This window comes from Leptonotus elevatus, chromosome 2 (assembly GCF_054856555.1).
Source record: "Leptonotus elevatus isolate MCC_2025b chromosome 2, RoL_Lele_1.0, whole genome shotgun sequence".
Lineage (NCBI taxonomy): Eukaryota > Metazoa > Chordata > Actinopteri > Syngnathiformes > Syngnathidae > Leptonotus > Leptonotus elevatus.
Genome location: NC_141240.1, coordinates 33,936,015 through 33,951,712, shown reverse-complemented (window position 1 = coordinate 33,951,712; position 15,698 = coordinate 33,936,015). Strand labels below are relative to the sequence as shown.

The 15,698-nt window shown below is 38.3% G+C and overlaps 1 protein-coding gene across 6 annotated transcripts in view; it reads right to left on the bottom strand.

Moving 5' to 3' along the window:
• The window catches only part of magixb (MAGI family member, X-linked b), a 68,228-nt gene that overhangs the window by 44,558 nt on the left and 7,972 nt on the right, over window positions 1-15,698 (bottom strand). For all 6 annotated transcript variants that reach the window (XM_086068439.1, XM_086068438.1, XM_086068435.1 and 3 more), the window contains one exon: window positions 3,572-3,861. In XM_086068439.1, the coding sequence (XP_085924565.1) occupies window positions 3,572-3,851 (280 nt within the window). In that variant the 5' untranslated portion in view covers window positions 3,852-3,861. The remainder of the gene's footprint in view (window positions 1-3,571; window positions 3,862-15,698) is intronic.

Below are 15,698 nucleotides of genomic sequence, written 5' to 3'. Positions count from 1 at the left end.
AATATTTTCTAAATTTGAGTTTTTAAAAAAATCGCAATAATCAATTTATAGATTCGGATCGGGATTTATCGGTATCGGATTGAATCGTGACCTATGAATGGTGATACGAATCGAATCGCCAGGTACTAGGCAATTCACACCCCTAATATATATATATATATATATATATATATATATATATATATACTTTGTGACCCTTGATGAAATGTTTATTAAGACCAATTTATCATTAAAGGATGGCGCTCATACTAGCTATAAAAGATCTGCTATACTATCTAAATCAGTTATTACCCCCAAAATGACCTGCAGCACAGCCAGTGCATAATAAGGGCTGAACATCGTTACTTCAACATTCGATTGTTACAGTGCACCCTTTTTTATGTCCCCCTTAATACGTTAGATTTACTCAAGCAAATAGTTGCGGCTGTTCGGCTCTTAACTGCTCTGCTTGATTACCGCGAGCATATTTCTCTGCTTTAATGGGGCCGAGGGAGGCAAAGTGAGGATGTTAAGTAGCATGCTTAACCACTGTTCTGAATGAGAGAGCCTTATTGATTTGGGTTTTATGCGGCCATGAGAAGAAACTTGTTGTACACTACTCACAAAAAGATTAGGGATATTTGGCTTTCGGGTGAAATTTCAAGAATGTAAAATGCATTAAACACTTTACCCATTTTGGACTATTTTAAGCATTTTTGGTTTTGACTAACGTCCTTTTGGTGGAGCGTCTCAACGCTTGTTGTGCGCGCCTTTATTGGCAGCTTGTTTGCAGCAGCTCCGTTACTTTCTCCCTTGTTAGGTTGATCCCTTTGCACTATATTGCAGTGTTTTAGGTATTTTGTTGAGCAGAGATGATCGGCACAACCGCTAGGAAATTCTGCGATAAAATGAAGTCAAGTGGAAGGAGAAAGAGGACTAAAAGGGATTGAAACCATCTTTCTGTATGTGTGTTCCTTGCCAATGGAAGAACTATCGACTGTTAGAAAACTACAGTTGCTTGTTTACTGTCAATCTTGGGTCATGCATGCTGTGGTCACGAGATTACAATTTCAGCATCTCCGATGGGGCCCTCACACTGGTCGTTGGAATCTCCAATTTTGCTCCTCCCTTGTGCACATATTAATTAGAACTAGTCATTATTTATCATTGTATAATTATTACTTTCATTAATGTCTTCTATGGTTTATCTACATTTTTCAAGGCTCAATTTTATTGTTTTATTTATTTAGTTTTGCTAATTGATTACTTCATTTGAGAATGTTGACAAACTGTATTTTCTTGTCTCGAAACATTTTCTTGTGGGGCAATTTCAAACACAATTATACATTTTTGTTTAAACTTAGTATTTCCAAATGGATTGTGTGGTCCTTCAGCAAAGCTCAATTAATTAAAAAAAGAAAAAAGAACAAAAGCGAGAGATAATAAAAGAAAAAAGATAAGTACTACTGTAATGTATTTTTAAAGGTATATTGTGAAAACAAATAACATTACAGATATTATATTATATTATATTATATTATATTATATCATATTATATTATATTATATGAGTCCCGACGCTTACCAATTTATCTGCTGTTCAAAGTTGGATGTTCTCCACTTTAACGCGGTTCCATCCAGATGCATGCGAATATTAAGCACATTACTCCGGTGTTACGCGCTAGCCGTGTCAATCTTAAATTAGCTTAACAATTAGCCTTCTTTCTAGCCATCTCTCCTCGTCATCCCTTCGTCAAAATTATTCTTGTCAGAAGTGTACCGTATCTTAGTCAACGGCGATGATAAGTGACTCCGCAGCGTGTTTATCCAGACTTATAGCCAGCCGAAGCTCTTGCTAGCTAGCTGGTGCGGCATATATAACACACCGAGTTCGCCTCGACCTCTGGCCAATGTTATAATGAGATGCAAAATGCAAATTTTATCTTGCAAACTACGATGTCAAATCACTTATTTCGAGCCTCGCTTTGTTACAGTTAAGGTTGCTGTTAAAGTGCCACATATTTCCAGACTTGAGCAGAGTAAGTTGACTTGGTAGTCAGAGGAAGGAGGCGGTGTCGGACAACGACCCGGCATGTCAGCTCATCCGTCAACGTCAACGCAACACGCAGTCACTCTGACAGCGGATGGACGGGCAGGATTCCGAAATGATCACGGATGCGGCAGTGGCAAAGGTCCCCATTTACACCCTCGTGGCCAAATCAGCTATCAATCACGGCGGCAAGGCCACGGGGGAGCCACGGTCAGGTGACACTCCGCTGACATATTACTGGGCTCCCGAGCAAACGGGGCATCCGTTAGCCCGTGCCCCGTGTTGTTACCGCCAAGGTACCTGCTTACTGACGGACAACTATATAGCCAAGCTCTCGTCGCGGCGCATTCAGTCGTGACCTCGTACCCTCGCGCCGACTGCCTATCGCCTTGACACAGCCGCACTAATTGACGGGTGCGGATCAACATCGTAATGCTACGGATGAAGGATTTGGCTTGTGGGGAGGGGGGGGGGCAGTGGTGTGGAGCAACATTATTATGGATGACGGGTTGGACGCTGGAGTGGCGGACTGTTTGGGTGCAGTCTGGTGAAACAAGTGCAATGGAGCAAAACAGGTAAAGCAGCAAGTCAATAAAGCACAGAGACATTTCAACCTCACACCCTCCTCCTGTACATCTCAATTTTTTGGGGTGGGGGATTTGCCCATCATTCTGTGGTTTGCAGGCTGCAACTGGCTGGTGATTAGTCGAGTGTCCACAAGGAGTTACAATAGTTTTGGAATTTTCATTACATACTTTTAATGTGTTTTGTTTTTTAAATTCATTTTCAGAGCATGTTTGTTATCTTTTATTACTTTTAGTTTTTTAGAAAATGCTTTTATTACTTTTAGTTAGCTAAAAAGCTTTGTTTTTTGTTTTTTTACCTTAAAGAAAGAAATAATCCAAATGAATCTAGTGGAACCTGTGAGTGAGCAGGATGAATGGAATGGATGTTGTAAATAATTTAACGGAAAAGATTGTAAAACATAAAGGAAAGACTGCAAACCAAAAGTCCATCATCAGGTTTGTGGAAGGTTTTTTCTTGTTCTCACAGGTTTATCTATAAATATTTTGATGTGGTTGTCTGAGTAATTTAGCAAAACGGCTACAACAGCTAGCTTGCTAGCCACATAATAGTAGTGTGCCATCTATTTCTCTATGACAAGGGCACACATGCCATTAATCCAAGCAACAGAGAAGTCAGTTCATTAGCCAGTCCCTCAAACATCATGCTAACTTTTGTCTGAATTTCCAACATTTTTGGACCAACGTATCTGTAAAACAAACTACTGCAGTATAGCAAAGAAGGCTGAAAATCATAATTTGAGCAGTTCACTATATGTTTTCTCAATAACTCTGCCGAGGTCAAATGACATAGAAGCATTTACAAGCAGCTTTTGCCACCCGGAAGTACTTGTGTGACGTCACGGTGAGAGAACGATTGAACGTTAGCTCGCTGAACGATTATGACATTGTTGATAAGAATGGTACGATGTACAATGTCAATAAAAAAGAAAAGCACACTGAAAGTTGCCGAGTCATACCTGGCGACACGGTTTTGATGCGGACAGGATGGGGGCAGGAGTTGAGGACCCCGCGTACGTCTCCGAGCGTCATGCCCAGTACGGGCGTTCCGCCAATCTCCAGGATGATGTCGCCCACAGTGAGGCCGTCCCTCTGGGCGGCCGTGACAAACGGAAACTCTCCGTAATCGGCCCCTCCTCCCACGGCCACGCCGAGCTCCCCCGACGAGCCCATCAAGGGGACGAAGGTGTCCTGCATCCTGGAACGCCAGTGCTGCTTCCTCACAGCAGTCTTAGACATGGCAAATGAGCTGCGGGGAAGACGAAACAAATTCAAGGTGTCATGTTGTGGGGAAAAAAAGTATGCAAATTGCAAAAAGTGTAAATCCACAAGGAGACTGTGAAATCGGGCGGGAGGGTTCGTTAACATTTACTATATAAGTGGGAAATGTAAAAAAAATAAAAAACTTTGAAAAGTGTGTCGCTTTGAAATAGGAGTTTAATTTGTTCCACAAACATGCTCATAACTTCAAACACTTGTATATTAAATCATCTTTCCATGTTGAAATTAATGTAAATACCGCTATTCGAGCCTCCCCCAAAAAAATTCATACTAAAAATTTGTAATTTTTAATACGGAAAATAACACTCTATTGAACTTTATACAAAATATATAGTAATATTATCACGAAATTAAATGTAAAGAATTTAACATTTAGTATGTCACAATTAAATAGTTGCAACTGCTTCTGGTGTGTGTGACATGGCCACCAGAGGTCAGTATGATACAATCATGCAAACAAAAACAAAGAAGACTTTCACAATTGCAAGTGATTCAAGTAAGCTGCTGTGATTTTCGTCATTTTTCACTGATAAAGATAAAGAATATCTTCAACACCTTGGCAAAGTGATGGCTCGTATCTTGAAAATGCCGTAAGTTTGGTCACTCTTGTCTTAAAGTGCGATTTGATTGACAGTTGACCATTGAGTGGGATGTGGGTGTGTCTGTCGATCAATCATTGGGTGTGGCACTACTGGCATGGATAGAAGCAGACTCCAAAGTAACGTGGTAGTCATATAATTGTTTTCATGTTTTCTTTCTTTATTTATTTTACGGTTAGTGTCCTGTCTTTCATTTATTTATTTTTCTCACTGTTCTCTTTTTCGTCTGTCTGTCCCCTCTCCCTCTCGCTACCCGACTGCATTTTCCAATATCCATCGTAACATAAAAGATCACAGGTTGAATACACAAAATGTCCACAGAAAAACTGTTCTGGCATGAAAAAGATACATCCTCCTTGTAAAAAAGAAAAAAGAAAAAAAAAGATATTTTTTTTATGCTTTATATGGTCCTTAAATAAAAAGTTAAATAAAACCAATTAGGTATATTTTATTAATTAATTAATTAATTATAGTAATAATTAATAATTTGAATTTATTTACAATTTAAAAATGTATTTAAAATTATTTTTGGGAAAATTACAAAAATATATTCTAAAGTTTTAGAATTGAATTTATTTACAATTTTAAAAAAAATTCTAAAAATATTTTTTTAAATTAAAAATAATATATTTATAAGTTTTAGATTTAAAAAGTCATGCAAAAAAATAATCAAACATTTATTCTTTTTTTTTTTTTTATAAAACGTGTTGTCTTGTAAAATGCAACTTTTGTTCCAGTTTTATTTTTTTAAATTCTAGAAATTGTTTTGCTGTCTTTAAACTTTTTCCCACAACCTCTTGATGCGAGATGAATTAATTTTATTCTTAAACTATGCGCTTGGCAAAACATGCAAGAAACTGCAATGAGGGCTTGCCTTGTTCTTCATTCCTTGCCAACGTGGTGTGTGGGAACTGCGTGTGTATGTTTGAACACAAACACACGGCAGCACAGCCAATGGCCGCTCTCCGCACCGAAATGTTCCCTCGTGCTCGTTCCAGACCCACGTTGTGTTGTCATGTAAACACACAGCACATATGCGCTCATGTGGGAAAAAGCTGACTGCAAAGGTCTCCACCACATTAATGCGAGATTCTGTTGCTGCAAAGCGAGTTTTTCTTGTTTTTCCTCATCACAAAGGTGAGGTGGGGAAATAAATAAGACTCAGAGGAAGTCGCTGAGCGGATTTCTTTGAGGCGACAGTGATGTGACAGCTGCAGTGTCCGCAGAGAGCAGACGATATTCCTGTGTCACCTTGACACGGGGAAAGGTGACGTCTGACACCATGGTGACAATAAAGCACGGAATTGACCAGAGAGACACTTGGAAAGTGTTCCTCAAGGAAAAATAAGATGAAATGGTCATCCGATATGAAACTGCTGGAGTGGTTAACAGCTGACTTGAATCATGGCTAATCAAAGCGGTACTTTCATCCGCTTTAAATTCAGCGCGCTAGTCGCACACTGACAGTCTGGACATGTCAGAGTGCAGACAACCGGTTTTTAGCACCAAATCATCTGCGCCCGTTGACGACAATTATCCATTTCAATTGGTATATTTCAAATAAGCGGGCGATAATGTTATGACTGTTTTGGGTTGTGTCATGGGGTCATTGTCTTTTTAGGATGTTATGTTGTCAGTTGCTATGCAGTTGCTACGTCCTTTGTAATATTTGTAATTGCTATGCAGTTGCAATGTTACTTATGATGATGATGTATTTGTCACTCTTATTTTGTCTAGTCCGTCATATCTTGTAGTTGCTATGTCTCTTATGATGATGATGTTGTCAGTTGCTATGCAGTTGCTAGGATCCTGTATTAGCCACTGTAGTTTGTCTAGTTACTCTTATTTTGTATAGAGCTTCATTCAGTCATATAGAATTGTGCCTTTCGCTAGCGGGAGTTACTGAGGAAACGTTTGTCAGTAGGTCAAGATTTTCTCTCAGCATGTCGAGATGTAATTTTTTTTTTTTTGAGAGCTCAGTATTGTTCATTCGGTAACCTTACCGATTCGACATGTCATCATCATTGTCCTCTTTTTCTTTTTTTTTTGGTATGTGCGTGAGTATGTGCGTGAGTATTTGCATGTGCGTGCGTGTGAGTGTGTACTCATTAACTCACCTAAAACCTATTAAAAAATCCCATACGTTCACCTAAACCGAATACTTCAGAATCCAGCTAGAGTCGTGAAGTTGTCATGAGACCCGAGAAAGGGTCAAAGAATATGTCGAGCATGTCAAGATTTCCTATCTCTACTCTTCCACGAAAGCTGTTTTTCAATGTATTTGAGGTTGCTCCCATGCATCCTGCCCTGCTCTCTCGATCGAGGTTTCTCAGTCAAGGTTTATCGGGCAAACATTTTTCTTCGAGGCCATCTGAATCCAGCCCTGCTCTCTGTTGTTACTTTGTATTTTGGTACATAAAGACTTTCTGCTTCCCAACTGCCGTGTCTTGTCTGCGTTTGGTTCTACCTCCGCTACCTCACGTGACAAATACATTTGCATTCAAACAAACCTTTGCTGCACTAATTCATACAAGCCCACCTCTATCTTAGCCACGAGATTAGCCATTATGCATCTCTTAATCACCACGTTCCAATCCTCTTAGGCGAATGTGAGACCACGATGAACCTCGCCTATGAGAAGGATAACAAAGCCAGCACTTGAGGGCCAGATAATCCCAAGTGGCGGCACCCCGAAAGCTGAACCAAGCGACATTAACAAGCATCGTACGTCTTATCTTTTCTTTTTGACGGACAGGAGTGACAGAGGTCCTATTTTTCTCTTTTGACTGGAGTTTGACAAAAAGATGAAAATGAGATGGAGCGGCGTGAAAGGCGGACGGATGCTCTCTGGCAGGAGCAACATGAGAGGAGAGGAAAAAGATGAGTGGAGAGGTTACATGGTGACGGGGAGGCGCCACTCAGCCTGGACTTGGCGCAGGAAGCGACTGTTTGAACCTTGGCCAAGAAAACACGAGTCCAAGCTTGGTAAATAGAGCTGCTCGTACAAAAAGTGAACCACACACAAGTTGATTGGAAACCTTTTTTCACCAAATACCACCTAAAAATATCGTCTATCCATAGTAGAGTAGTAGGCCTTGGTATTCGGCAAAAAGGAGGCAGGTTATATTCTTACAAAATATTAACTATTTTTATAAGCTACTATTTCATTCTGCACAACTTGAACATTAACACTGTAGAAAAAAGCTGGATTTGAATATTGATTTAATGTATTGCACATAAAAGCGCTGCTCATATTCAGTCAAATGCTTCAGAACTCATTGGAAAGCATGTAGCACCCTATAATGCAATAATTTCCAGAAAATGTCATCAGACAGTGTTAAAAATACACTTTAGGGGTTGAAATCAATTCTGAAATATTTAACACCAAATTTTTAACACTCCAATTTTTCCTGTGATGTATATAACAGTCTTAGATTCTCAAAACATAAAATGTAGAACTTTAGACTGAAAATTTACATTATGTATTTACATACATACATCGTCGCTGCAATGTGAAAAACACTAATGTCCATTTCGGTCATTTATATATATATATATATATATATATATATATATATATATATATATATATATTTATATATATATATATATATATATATATATATATATATATATTTATATATATATTACAGCTGTCAAACGATTACATTTTTAAAGCAGATTAATCACATCTTGGAATTTTGATTAATCACGATTAATCGCTTAGTAAAAATATATTTTTTTATCAACATTTTTGTCCCACCAAATTTGAAGAGTTATGTGTTAATTCTTTTGACATTTAATGTTATAAGGACGTCTTCAACATTTTTTGATTCACTGCACACGCTCATCCGCCTCTTTTGCTAATCAGTTAATTACTTGCATAATTAAAAAGGGAAAAAAAATAACCCCAATATTTTGACATGAACAAATATTCAAAATGTGATACGCAAACATTTATTAAATGCTTTACTTTATGCATGTATTTATGTTTATTGCTCAAACACAACCTGTGCTACCTTAAATGTAGCCATCCGCTGTCACGCTAAAGGATCATCTATGGTCAAAATTAATAGTGCGATTAATCTACGTTAATTCATGATTAATACCATTTTTTTTTATTAAGCATATATATATATATATATATATATATATATATATATATATATATATATATATATACATATATATACATACGTAACGTAAAAAATAGTGCTGTCAAAGTTAAAGCGTCCATGTGTGTTTTTGTGGACCTCAATTCCTGCAATAAGGACACAGCTGTCCCAATGTCATGTGTGGAGGAGGCACCATCTTCAAGAATCATCATCACGCAAATCTTTCGTTATATTCCAACAAGCGCTTCTCATTCCAACTCGAGCTTGAGCTGAAGAGTTTTACAAACATCCGCACAGTCGTCTGCAATGATTGAAATGCTAAAAATAAACCCCCTGATTGGCGCTGGGTATTATTTGGATTCTGTTGAGCATACTCTGCCGCCGTTACACGTTCTGAGTCACACGAGTGCTCGCTGTTGTTGTCTTGACCTCATGCGTCTGATGGCGCTCTAATGAGCCGCAGCCTGTCAGGGCGGCCCAAAACCGGACTCGCACCGCCCTGACATTGCCGCACACTCATCAGTCCATTGAAAAAACACTGCACCAAGATGCCATCAGTGGCAGGACGCAGAAGACGTGATGTGGGGGAGGACAAAAAAATCAAAATATTAATGAAATGCGCACACAAAATATTAATTTGTGGCCACGAAATCCAATGCTGCCTTGACATGCACGTAACTTGAGGAATTACTTTTTCAAGATACAACCAAATCCATGAGCCATGAATTGAAATTAACATAAAACTGTCAAAATTGTCTGATTTTGACCTTGATTCTCTTTGTATTGAATCCAAATAAAACATTTGCATAGAATAAAGAATATATAGTGGGCCCCCGCAATTTTTTTTTGTAAGCCATACACCACGTGTTCGTGTTTTTGTTTTTTTCCCATGGTAAATATCACGGATGTCAATTATTTCCTGATTTTGCTATTTGCAGTCAGACCCAGTCCTATTCGCGGGGTGCACTGTATGCCAGTGAGTGTTGTCATCTTGTCTGTTTGTTAGCGTTAAAATCAATTAATTTGTTGAAGAGCTAATATGCATCCTGACTACCCGAGCATGAGAAAAAGCACAAAATATACGCTGCTTCAGTGCGCCATAAAGATGAAGACGAACGACACAATGCACAGTCAATGTTTTCTTGCGAAAACAATGACATTTATGACCTTGAGGTCATGAAAGCGCTGACCAGTCCAGATCTCCTTTCACTGACTTCCTCTCCAACAGAATTGTGCTCGGGGACGTGGAGGTCCCTGTGGCCTACGACCCCTCCAGTGAAATTTCAGACAACAACAATCAGTCAGTGGCAAAATGCACATCCTGTGGAATCTATTCTTAGAAGTCTTTTTTTCTCTCCTTTTTATTTTATTTGTCTATTAAGAGAGAGAGGGCGAGAAAAGAAGTTTGTAGCTTAAGGCGATAAGAGCACACAGAAGAGACTAACAGCTGTGTCACATTATTGTTGACAAAGTATTTTTTTCTATTACACATGTGACAACATGTATGGTACATACAGTGTCACCTTGGGATACAAGTTCAATTTGTTCCTTGAGCACACTCTTAACTCAAAGCAATTGTATCTCACATTATCTTACCCCATTACAATTAATGGGAGGCCATGAATCCGTTCCAGCCTCCCACACACAAAAAACATTTGGTTTTCATAAGGAAAAACAGCACTCTAATATTATACTTAAAAAAAAAAAAGAATAATAACAGAAATAGAATGTAAATAATTAAACAGTTCGTGCATTATGATTTAATGCTACATGTATAAAGAATATATGTGCCTGTGAAGTGTTGCTCAACCAAATACAGTATTCTTTCCTTCTAAAACTATGACTATCAGTGCTAACGTTAGCATGTCAATGTTGTTTTATTTTGTTTGTTGGCATTAAGCTAGGCAGACTAGTCTATAAGGCTAAGCTATGTTGTTTGACATACACAAAATGTCACTCTCTTTTTCATGTTTACTGTGAAACTGTAAATTTCATCTGGGTGTGGCATTAAACAGCTTGAAGCTTCTTTTTTTGGTGAATTTGCTGCTTGCTTTTTGTGCAGTGCCTTGAGTTAGCTAGCTACCACCAGACAGTGTTCCTCACTCAAAAAACTTGCAATGCACCACTGCACATATAAATCAAGCCAAATTATAGCTCTAAATGTGAATGAATTCTGCTACGCATTATTTATAGAGGCTGTTCATTTCTTCAAGTTCTACGTAGCACATCGGAGTGAGGGCCGCTCTGGAGGAGCTTTGCCACGTACCAACGTGCTCAATAATTTAAAGTCGACCCAAAGCACAGATACAAGCACACAAGGGCAAGAAGAGCGTACCATACACACACATCAATTAGGACGACTGAATAATTGAATGGCTCATCGAAAAGTCAAGAAAGCCTGCAAGTGACCCGATGGATTTACAATAGAACACTGAGGTCCACTTTACATTTACTTGGAGGCTCCATCGAGGGCATTCAGGAGCAGACGGCAACATTTTCGTTTGGGATATACGCCACTTTGTGGCAAGACTTGGTTCATGTGTTGGAACTTGGAAGGTTACGACAAGGAGATTATATAGTTTATTCCCATAGGCGGGCCAATATTCGGTTCTGTTACTATGATTGATGACCATGAGCAAAAATGTCGTAGTATCACGGTATTAAAATTACAGCTCTAAAAATTACTTTTTTAATATAAATTAAATTATTTTTAAATTAATTTTATTTAACTCATTTGTGATTAATCGTGAGTTAACTAGTGACGTCATGCGATTAATTACAATTAACATTTTAATCGTCTGACGCCCCAAATTTTTTTTAGGTTTTCATACTCTTATTAACAAAAGTGGAAAACTGAAAGAAATTGTTCAAATGCATTTTTGACGTCTATAGCCATCAATGGCAGTAAATAAATTAAACAGTATTTTTTTCATGTTTTTATTTTTAAACAAACTATAGAATGTTTAGCACAGAAGAAAATTGTATCATGTTAGTTTTAAATCAATAAATAAATGTTAACTTCTGTTGTTATTCTTCTTAGCAAGTTACAAATGTTCCATCACTGGTGAGCTATTTTTAAAACAGACCTGCCGGCTATTAATATTGCCATTGGGGCTAACTAGTGTCCGCTGACACCTTTTTTTTTTTGACAACGCACAGTAATCATAGCAAAAGTGGTGTTTGCAGTATCGCTTCACGCTCCCTCCCTCCTCCTCCGCCGTTAGAAGAGGAAAAAAAGATTCAATTGGAAGCAATTAACTTCAAAAAGGTGTCTCCTTTACTCAGCTCTGCAAGCAGCCAATCATATTGTTCCCCGCTTAGACATCCTCTCAAAAAATAAAACAATCGCTTATTACCTGTAGGCTATGAATGGTTTTTGAAACCTTGGCTTTTTAAAACCGTCAAAGCACTAGCAGGAATCGGCCCATGCCAAATCCTCAATTAACATCGTAGGTATCAACGACATTTTTCTGTCTGGTCGTAATTACATTCTGAATACAGTAGTTGGAATTTTTATTCAAGATATTTGGAACATAATTGTGACTGAACAACACAAATATATACTGTATGTGTCATTCAGTTTTTGCCTATTAGCAATACGCGCAGCACATATCCAGCTGAGCTCGCTGTAAAATGTGAAGAAGGCTTGCTTGTCGTAGCGGCCAAGCAGCTGTTGACGTCAGAGGTTGCTGTGATCTAACTCTGATAGTTCTTCTAAATGAACACACCATTGTCAACGTTCTGCTTCCGCTCTAAATGTGATCAACGATAACCAAATTAATCGCTCCTATTAGCTCAGCTCGAATGCTCAATGACTTTACGTAAGTCGCGTTGATATTCCATGTGTTCTTCTTTCAAGTTCAACTGGTTGTCTTTCCTAAATGAGAATTGGGGTGAATATTGATGGGCCCGCTGCGTGTTTTGTCAGTTTGAATGTGACCGGCGTGACTAACAGCCCTATTTGTATCTCCGGGTGCAAGCACTCGCAGCAAATGACCAAGCGAAAAGACGGAGGACTTTTTCATATGTCTGAATAAGCAGCACCAAAGTCAAGCGTGAGCAACCATTACGTAATAAAATCATTGCAGACCAGTTACTGCACATTCAGAGGTAAACAAACAGAACACATTTCTATTTAACTGCATGCTCATTTAAACAGTACACACATCTGGATAATTGTGATATTCACCCAGTCACCATATAACAACTGAACACGTGAACGCACAAACAATGGCAAATATTTCCATATGTGAAACATACTGGAAGGAAGACAGCAAGCGCAAAAAAGAAAAAAAGAAAAAAAAGAGTTCATTGCTCATATGACAGAAGGGAGCAGAAAGCACAAATTTGATCATTCATCATGACCAGACACGTCCAGCACAGCTGACATCCGTCGGGAGACAAGCGTGAGATGCTGCGGGAGCTAACATGGATCATGTGCAAATAGACAGACAGCTGTTTGATTGCCGCTTGCAGCCAGTGGCCCGCGCTGGAAAATTAACCAAAGTCAAGAAGATACATGTGTTTTTAACATGTTTTGACATAAAGTGACATATGGACAGAAATAGGACTTTTCTTCTCATTACCACTTTAAAATAACAGCCTCGTGATGAGGACAACACAATCTCCGGCATTGGCATGGCAACTGCAATACACCTTATTTCGTTATCTACATATACATCACCAAAAAAAAAAAAAAAATCCAAGGGGAAAATCCTCGTCATGAGATGGATCTACAACAAAAATGTTTGGGCAATGATGAAAAAAACTGGGTTGAAAGAAACTGAAAGAAGGGAAACAAAATGACAAAATAAAAGCAGAAAATATAACCAAATAAAACAGAATAACATGGAAAATTGTATTTTTTAAAGTCACATATATAAAATAAAATATTTTTTTGAAAATATTAATACTAAACAATTTATAAAAAAGTAATGATAAATATATAATAATAATAATAATAATAATAATACATTATATATAAATAGAATAATAATAAACATATAATATATAATATAATATAACAGACTAAAAAATAATTTAAACAAAAATGAACTCATTCACTGCCATTGACGCCTATAAACGTCAAAAAATCATTTTAACTATTTCTATTAGGTTAACATTTTTTTAGAGTATGAAAATCTAGACATTTTTTTAATAATCTTTTTTTTAACCAAAAGATGACTAAAAATTAGGGGCGTCAGGTGATTGAATTTTTTTATTGTAATTAATCGCATGACTTCAATAGTTAACTCACGATTAATCACACATTTTATATCTGTTCTAAATGTACAATAATTAATTTTCTATGTTTTCATACTCTTGTCAACAAAAGTGGGAAAAAATTAAATTAAAAAAACTAATATGAATAGTTCAAATGAATTTTTGACGTCTATAGCCGTCAATGGCAGTGAATGAGATAATAAACCAGCTGTAAATTGCATTGTGCAAAGCAAGTGAGGCCATGATTTTCCCCATCACGCACAGCAAAAACAAAGCCGCTCTGTTCCGCTGTGACGTGGAGTGAAACATGCCGCTTCTAATCTTCCCGCAGCATCCTCCCAGGGGTGACGCTGAGGTCATCCAAGTAAAGCATCTTAAATAAGCAGTGACCTTAAGATCGTCCCAACTACAAGTGGAGTGTGCGCAAGAGCCTCCTCACACCTCCGACTTCCTCAACCGGCATCTTTTCAGGCACGCGTGACCTGACCTCTCCCTCCCGACATTCCCACCAAACTGCGGCTGTCACACGGACTGAACTAAAGCTTCGTCCTGCTCGCCCGCTTCCAAATCTAGGCCACGCGAGTGCCACGCACAAAATGGACAGCAGTGGCAGATTTAAAAATAAAAGATTAAATGCTTGTGGCTGGAAAAACATAGACTACACAGTGACATGGAAAAGCACGGGAGCGTGCTTACATTACACACTCAGTGCCGACCTAGTACATGAAAAAGCTGATAAGAATACATGGATTGAAAAGTACTGTGGCGCTTCTCCGCACGCACCCAGCAAATCTCAAATCTACGCCGGTGGGTGACTACGAACAGTTTAGTCCGAACTGTTTGAAGTTGCACATGAAGACATTGAAAGTAACACGCATTTAAATGTACTCATGATAATAATGCGTTTAAGTCCTTGGAAAGTGAGCGTTAGCATCGTCAGCCAGATTCGAATGATATAAAAAATTAATTAAATCACCATTTCCCTAAAAATCAGGCGTTAAAATCATGAAAAATAAAGCAGTGTGCTCTTTTGAATACTCTGGCCCTCTCAACTGTCAATCAAAGAGCACTTCTACCAAAAATGGATGCTACGTTGGCTAGCATCTTTCTAATATATATCTGTACAACAACGAAGCGCTCTAAATTGGCTATACCAGCGCACAACCCCAGCCCATACGCTGGCCGTCAAGTCGAACACTCTAAAAAACAAATGACCACACTCTTCCAACTTCCTTCCATGATGTGTATGTACTCAAGGCTGACAACAAGGCGCTCTAAAGCGGCCACGCCAACGCGAAGCCATTGTCCACATGCTGGCTGTCAAGTCTGACTTAAAAAAATAATAATAATAATATTTCCCACTCTTTACTATTTCACCTTTCTCTGCATGGCGTACATTCACTCACAGCCAACAACGAGGCGCTCTAAAGCGGACATGCCAGCAGATTATCTGAAGGAAGTTGCATATTCTTAACGTAGGTATAGTTAGCTAGTTAACTGTACACCATAACTGTGCTAGAAAACATTTGAGGCAAACAAAGGCACTTATACAGTGGGGGAAGGGCGACTCATGCCGGACACTCAAGGACACTTGGGAAACCATAATAGTGAAAAACGGTGTACACGTTACCTACATACTGTAGTTCACAGCCTTAGCATATTTCCAACATGTATATGCAAACATGTAGAATGTAGTTAGAAGCAAATCTCTAGATTGACCTTCTAGGGCTTCATATTTAAGATTAGTCAAATGTAACCATACTTCAGGGTCTACATTAGAAAACAGCTCCTGGGACACTTGCAAAATCTGAATATTGGTAATATTTGGGTTTTAAAAGGCTATGAAAAACATGTGGAAAAAAACAAAA